The sequence below is a fragment of the Geospiza fortis genome, unplaced genomic scaffold, assembly GCF_000277835.1.
Source record: "Geospiza fortis unplaced genomic scaffold, GeoFor_1.0 scaffold130, whole genome shotgun sequence".
Classification (NCBI taxonomy): domain Eukaryota; kingdom Metazoa; phylum Chordata; class Aves; order Passeriformes; family Thraupidae; genus Geospiza; species Geospiza fortis.
In genome coordinates this window covers 18319535-18327543 of record NW_005054300.1, presented here as the reverse complement: position 1 = coordinate 18327543, position 8009 = coordinate 18319535, and the positions used below count along the sequence as shown (strand labels likewise).

At 38.7% G+C, this 8009-nt stretch overlaps 1 protein-coding gene across 1 annotated transcript in view; it reads right to left on the bottom strand.

Moving 5' to 3' along the window:
* Positions 1–1746: 1746 nt before the first annotated feature.
* CHAT (choline O-acetyltransferase) overlaps positions 1747–8009 on the bottom strand; it is a 31633-nt gene continuing 25370 nt past the window's right edge. Inside the window, exons 12-14 of the mRNA XM_031063348.1 lie at positions 7037–7099; positions 3937–4074; positions 1747–2290 (exon numbers count right to left, since the gene is read on the bottom strand). Of these exons, the coding sequence (XP_030919208.1) occupies positions 2021–2290; positions 3937–4074; positions 7037–7099 (471 nt within the window). The 3' untranslated portion in view covers positions 1747–2020. The remainder of the gene's footprint in view (positions 2291–3936; positions 4075–7036; positions 7100–8009) is intronic.

Below are 8009 nucleotides of genomic sequence, written 5' to 3'. Positions count from 1 at the left end.
TGCCTAGAGAAGTTGTGGATGCCCCATCCCTGGAAGTTTTCAAGGCCAGGTTGGATGGCTCTTGGAGCAACCTGGTCTAGTGGAAGGTGCTCCTGCCCATGGCAGGGAAGTGGGTACAAGATGATCTTTAAGATCTCTTCCAACCTAAACCATTCTATGATATCTTTGGGGCAGCTTTTATGCTATAATATTATTTATGTAATCTAAAACCAGATTTCATCTTTGATTTGAACCACAGCTCACAGAGTAATAAAACATACATATTTTTCTGTGAAATATAATAACTTTAAAAAAATTAGCCTAGCTCTTAATGTCTGCAAATTATCATAGTTGATTTATTTCAACATAGCTACATGCTCTAATTGATTATCAGGCCCACTGCCCTTTCACACATGGGGTTGGGGATATCCTTTATCCAGCAGGCTGCTTAAGTGCATGTATGCACCTCTAAAGAGGCAGTAAAATAATCATGGACATATAGAATCTCCTGAATTTGTATCTAGAGTTCTTAAATAGAAACATATTTGCATCTCTAGGTAATTGCAATAAATCCATTCTGCTTTTCGGCTTCAGAGTGCTTAAACATGTGATTGTTGGGTCTACAAAGGAAGAGAGAACATCACTCTCCACAGGCAAGGAAGCAATCCCTGGCCAGGCCTCAGAGTGTGTTCCAGCTTGTGCAGCACGGGATCTGCACTGGAGTTTGGAATTGAGTGTCTTCAGTGAGTGAGTAAGTTGTGTCCTAACAATGATACTGAACACCTCTAAGTAAGGCAGCATATTTGACCTCACAAGAAAGTAACTGGAAATATCAGTCCCTGCAAGGATTTATAGGGAATGAAAAAGATAATTAGAAAAACCTCAGGATAACGTTGACATAAAATGGGAATTACCAGACACTATATATTACCACTTTCCTGGTTGAATTTACTGTCTATTGCAGAATATTATACCCTATATCTGCTATTTAAAAATATAAAATATAAATCCCTCCGGGGGGGAGGGGATGATGCAAAGCTGATATGAGTACCAGTACTGGTATTTATAACTCTAGCTGGAGACTTACTTATATTGCAAATTTACCTCTTCATTCTAATTATTGCTCTTTGATTTTGTGTGGTTGCATTCACTCTCCTGCCAGTCACAATGACTAAATTAATTCCAATGCAAACAGAAAAGGTCTTAAGTAGGATTGAATAGTACTTATGTTTTGTGCTTTGCCACTCTGTCAGGGTGGATTTTGCTCACTGATAGAAAGAAATAATTAAGTCAATTCATTAGGGACAAAATTCTCCCAATTCTCTGCGATGGATCATGTCTCTTATATGCTGCTTTCAGAACAGGACTGTACTTGAGACCAGTGCAAACCAGAATAAAAGCTAAATTAATTCTGCAGCATTTTTTGATTGGGGTAAACATGCAAACAGTTGTGTTATATTCCTGAACTCTGTGGAAATGCACAGGGGCCACTCTTTAAAAAATATTCCGTTTTTCTTATATAGTAAATAGACTGGTGGTATTAGACACTCTTCATGCAAAAGTTCAGGATATAATGGCATCAGCCTATTATTTACAGTTTTACTCTCAAAATTCCCAATAGCGGGAATTTCTTTTTTTCTTTACATGCAAATCTTGTAGTAATAGATGTGAATATTTTAGAACTACTTGCAGGGGATATTAATTAATTGGTGTTCCTTAGTATTTAATTTATGACATATCCATATAACTGACTCAATTTTTTAGGTGATAAAATGGCACAAGTTAATTATGGTTAGAAATGATAGTACAACACATACTTTTATGACTTACTCCTTCATTTCAGTCAGTGAGACCAAATCTTTTTTTGCTGACTCGTAAGCAAGAAATGGTAGTTTAGTACACAGAGCTGTAAATGTTGGCAACAATGAGAAACAAATGACACTTTGGTTCTACACTATTATATTACTAGTATTATCTTGCCTTTGAACAGCTATGTCATGTTTCTTCCTGGAGTGGGTCCAGGAGAATCATTCCTACAGCCTTAGCGCCGGTGGTCACTCTGCAGCTGGGTGGCTGCGTCTTGTTTAGCAGGTGGCTTTGCTGTAGTAGAGCTGCATTTGTTGCACAGATCTCTCATTGCTAGGAGACTTTCTTCCACAGCTTTTGCAAACATGCCTGAGGAGGTTTCCTTACATTCCTTAAAGCTTGAGATGCAGAATAATAAATGCTCTGGCTGAGGGTTGTAACATGCTCCATATCCATTGGGCACCACAGGCCCATAGCAGCAGAACATTTCCATAGTAGTAGGAACCTGGTTGAAGGAAGAAGGGAAGGAGTGATTTCTGATTAGTCAGGGCACCTAAAATCAGCTGCTTAGGAATTAGGAAAAAGAGAAAAAAAATGCTACAAATGCTGGTAATGTGGTGGATCCAGCCTTGTGGAGTATCACTGTCTCCAGAAATCCAGACCTGGAGATGATTTACCTTGGAAGGCAAAGGCTGATCTCAGTATAGAATCTCATTGCTCTGTTTGTTTGCTATGGTTTAAAAACTGGTGTAATTTGAGGTGGCTATAATGCATCTCTTTGCTGAATTTATATAGATATTTGAAAGCTAGAAGATTTGTTATTGATAGGAATTTTATGTAATCCTTGTACATAAAATGGATACGTAAAACTTCTTTAAGGTTTTTAATTTCTTAAGGTTATGTTAAATTTGTAATGTGAAGACTGCATTACATTAGAGAAATTAGCATTGTCCATTTCTAATAATAATTTATAATTTTGATGCTCAATAAAAATACTTTAATGCAACTAGGCATTCTATTATACTGCAGTTTAATCATGGCATGATATGGCAGTGAAACACTTTCTTCTGCAGAAAATAAAAGGTGTTAGAAATCTGTATGTTTCAGGCTTTGTGTTCGTGGACCTTCTCAAACAACATTTGCCTTTTTAATGGTGTAGAAAAGGCCATTAGTCCTGCTAATAGAGCCATAGAATTGTCAGATGAATTTGCTGTGCAACAGCCGAAGGCCATAAAGCTATTCAGAAGCACTCTTTGCTCATGGATAGTTTCTTGGAGAATTTATGTAGTAGCATGTTGGTTACATTCACTCATGTCTGAAAGCCTACAAACATTATGACAAGATCAAATTACTTATTAAGGTTTTATGCTGTAGCATGATATCGCAAGTCTCTTTCTGTTGCAGTTAGGTTAATGTTTCAGTTAATGAATTCCTACATAGATTTCTTTTTTCATTAGGACTACATAGATTTCTTTGTTCATTGCTACTACATGCAATGAAATATTTAATTTTTTGGCTCTATGATGTAAAGTTGCTTCCTTATTCAGAACATTAAGTGTAGGAAGTATTGACTCTTACAGTACCTTTGTATGTGCAAATACATGTAAATCTGTAAATGTCTGTAAGTCTTAAGTTGCATGTCTGCATGGGTTGCTGTCCTACAGCAAACAACAGAAGGCTCTCAAAGATCTTAAATGTAGCAATTTTTAAGAGTAAAATTTCCTCGTGGCTCTTGGCTTTCTGTTTCTCAGAGTGGCAGTCCTTCTGGCTTGTGGCTATACTGTCACTGGAGTAAAGACTGCTCACTAGAGCTGTCATCTTAGGGCAAGGAGGAAAAGAAGGGGAATGGGAGTATATGTAGTTTGAAAATTGAACCCTCATGTGAATTTTACTAGTTTGTTTGTGTATGTTTCCAGAATTTCTGCAAAGGACATTGAAATGTTGCCTTTGAAGTGATAACTGCAGTCAGTATTTACTGTGCTGATGAACCAAAACAGGATTGAAAATGTGGAGGAATTCGTGGACTTCTTGATGATACTGCTTTTGTTTGCTTGCCTTTTTTACATTATTTTCATTGTGGGCAACAAGGTCTGGCAGAACCCAAATGAATTATGCTTTGCTTGGCAAGACCAGTGAACAGGAGACACTCACCTGGCTGGTTGAGAGGATGAACCGGTTGCTTGTCAGATAAGTCTCATCTGTAAATATCTCTGGCAGCTCCTTGAGGTGTTCCCGTGCCACCTCTCTGAGCCCTAGCAGGTGATTGTCTATTGCCATTCCAGTGACAGCCTGTGATAAGACAACAGCATTTAACTGAGTTTGGAGGCATTTGGACTGTTATCGCCTAGTGCTCTGGTCAGAGCTGATGAACTTGGTTTGAGTGATGTAAAGCCTGGAATGTTCAGATGTCACTCTGAGTATGTACTCTGCTGAAGATCAGTAACTAGAAATTCGTATGGTGCTCTGAAGATTTACAGATTAGGAAGGAGACAGTCTTGATGTGTATTGTGTGCTGATGTTATCTGTGTGCTCATTGTCTCTCAGAGCTGAACATCATGGGCTGGGCTTCTAAAGATGCTGAGGGGAGCATATGGGACAGCAGAAATTTCTAAGCATGTTTTGGAATTTTCTGTGCATCATTTGGATTATGTTTCAAGGTGGAGGGCTCCAAAACACCTCCAAATTGGAACAAGTCTTCCATCACCTTGCTGCCTGCATCTCCCTCTGGCAGGTAAAGCATTCCATGGAATGTAGATCCAAGGATCTCATAGGTGTCTGCAACAGGCTGAACAGAACAACAGATAGATTTGCCAGTGACCTATCACAGATCTATGAGCAAACCCCACTGCTTGGGAAAACTGGACTCAGGGACTGTTAGAAGCAGTGGTGGCAGCTCACAGGAGCTGCTGCTGAGCCTGCAGTGAGTCCCTGCCATCAGCTGCCTATGCAGGTCTCTGCTCTGTCCAGCTACCACATGCTCTAGACTTAAGGCATTTATTAGCTTTCAGAGCTTTGCCCTACAGTAAATGTGATTGAAGATGGCTAATGGCATAAAAATTCAGCACTGGGGGCTTGGCAGACAGGATAGTTACAGAGCTTTGTTTCTTTAGAAAAACAACCCAAAATTTGGCCCAACCAGGCAGGAATTGCCTCAGATAAATAAGTGTTCAAAATCCTTCAGTCCAGGTTTGTTCTTGCTGGTAAAAGTACTGATTTTGTGGACTGAGCTGCAGCTCTTCTGAGGCCCAGGCTGAGGTCATGTAGGAAGGGCATGCCGAACTAGGGACATTGTACTGCCCTGAGGGCAGAGCTGACATCCCTGTGGCGCAGGACCCTTGTAACAAGGGGAACAAACAGCCTGAGAGAAAGCAGGATTTAAAAAAGAGCACGAGCTTGGTTTGCCTCTTAAGAATGAAAAGAAAATAAGAGCAAAGAGCAAGTTTGTTCTTTTATGAGAAGAATAATTTTAACCACTGCTAAGTGCCTGAAACAGGCGGTTGGGGGTGCATAGCTTGATTTAGCTTATTAATATCAAAGCACCCTTTGGTAAAGGAGCTATTTGTTCATCAGCCCAGACAGAGGAAGGATGCTTGCAAAAAGCTAGCATACATCTGTGCTATGCTTATGGTTTTTTTCCCATACAGGGAAACTGACTTGATAATCAAAGGAAATATTTTGCTATCACACAAGATTTATAAGGCTGTTAGCAATGACATTTTTGCAACATAGATCAATGTCATGTCTGAAGAGAGGCTGAGACAGGCTAACGAAATAAACTGTGAGTCAACGCACAGGGAAAAACTGGGCTAAATTGAATTTTAGAGCTCCACTTTTAACATAGCAATGCTACTAGTAAGCCTTAACAAGGGAAATAAAATCATTAAATTGCTTTTTGTTTTATGAAGTAGATTTTTTTGTTTTCTTAGGAGCTATTACATTTCAGTCAGTTATGCACAATTTGGTCAGACCATCTAAGTCTTACTCAGAGTTTAAAGCCCTAAAGATTACATTCTGCTATTCTGAGAAAGGAGGGGGAGCTTAGTAAGTAGAAATACCTGGAGAGCTTTTTAAATTTAAAGATAAATTATTTTTCCAATGGAAGTTTTAATATTTCCCATGAGCTACACTGGAGGCTGAATTTTTAACAGTTTCTGGATTTGAAATAACTTGGAGGGGAGAATTAATGCATGTCTTTCTTTTTTTCCTCTCTCTTTTTTTGTTTTTGGGTTTGGTTTGTTTGTTTTTTGTTTGTTTTTTTTTGAGAGCTGTTGCACAGAAATTCCATTGGTTGTGACCCAGTAGACCTTCAGTGTGTTGTGCTCATTATGAGGTTACCCTAAGATGGTTCAGGGGAGGCAGCTGCCTTGAAGTAAGACTTGGCTCCACTTTACAGAACACGTGAAGTCTCAGCTTCTGAGATGTGGGTTCTCAGCACAAGGCTTGAAACCCAGAACTGTTTTTCTTCCCTGCTTCTTCTGTTTCACAGTCCTGCCTGAAAACAACACTTTTCCTCTTCAGGGCTCAGAATATACCTTTAAAATCACCTCTGAAGGTGAATGATCTCTTGAATATTATGAACATTCAAAGAGTAATCAAAAATATGGGTTTATAGGCAATGGTCTGAGCCAAAACTATGGGCAACAAATTCACTTATCATAGCTGGTTATTAATATTTATTAATTTCATTAGTGGAATGACTAAGTTGTTTGTAGAACAAGTCTGTGCTTTGTCTTGGCACAGTGGGATGTAGAGCATTACCCAGATTGAATTGTCTCATTTTTAATCAACAGAAAATGAGTTGTATTTGATATTAAACTGATTTCTTCACTCAAGGGCATCTCTCCCTTTTATTAGACACTGCATTCAGGTCTTTAAAAAGAAAACTTAATATAATCACTCCCTCATTGTTAATGATTTTTATTAGAAATGGCAGTTTGGAATACCAGAATACAAGTCCATCTGAGGATCAGGTTCCAGATAGGGACCTCTATCGTCTAGTGAAGAGAAATATAAGAAAATGCAGAGATGGTTAGTATTAGGCTTAGTTTTTTTTAAGTTGAGGTTAGTTGAATATCTCTGTTTGGACCATTATAAATGTTCCTGAGTGCGACATAGCAGATACTTTCTATCTCCTAAGATTACTTTAGGAGATGCCTAAATTTTTCTAGTGTTTAAATAGCTAATTACTGTCTTTGTACTTTTCTTGAAAAAGCTGACTAGTTCTTATTCAGACAGGCAGTTTTTTACTCACCAGAACAGAGTAATTAGTCTGAGCTGCAATTGCATCCTTAAATTTCTGCATCTTCTCAGAATCCTGTTGGGGCAATCAGAATATATGTATTATTGAATCAACTCTAAAAGAAGTAGCATCTTCCATCAATTAACCAAGAGCCAAATAGCAAGCACCCCAAAAGTCCTTTGCTCTTGGCTCAGGTATAAGTACTTTGATATATGAAAAGCCACAGAAATCAATGCCCTGATCAGCACCAGCACCTGATTGTGCAAGGGGAGAACAGGTTTCATGGTGGTGCATTGTTTGACGTCAAGAAAAGGTTTGCAGTTCCTTTTGTGTGTTTCTTCCATGGATTTTGGGGATGTAGGTTATTACCAATAGAATCGCTGTGTTTGAAGTAGGGAAACTAATTGCCTAGTGTAATTCAGTATTTTCAAAACACACAGGCAGTGTACCTTCTCCAGAATGGTTTATCTAGACAATGACAGTGATATTAATGAAAGCCATTACTGATATTTTACTAGCCAGTCAAAAAATTACTCCCATGTGTGAAAGAGCATCTAGAACTTTCCAAGGCTGCATCTGCAGATGCCTCACATTTCAGATAACAAGCTACTAAATTTTAACTCCTGTCAAAAGGCAGCCTTTTATATTAAGGGAAGGATCTTAAGAAGTGTTGCCTTGCTGTACATCAAGTCCAACACTGCAACTTTGGGAGACCCTGAAACAGCCAGAAATGAGTGGGTCTCCAGATAAACAGGGGACCTTCAGCTCCTACGGACGATGAATGATCTTTTGAACAAAGAATTCATTTTAGAAGCAAGTCAAGGTCACCATCAGGGACCTTCAAAATCCAAAGTGTGATATTTTTTACAAGGCTAGAGCTAGGCCTTAGTTCCCTTGTACAGATTAAATTACCAAATGCAGTCTTTAAATCTGATTAATTTACAGCTATTCAAGCAATCCCTAGTGTCAGTAGCTGCTGCTTTTA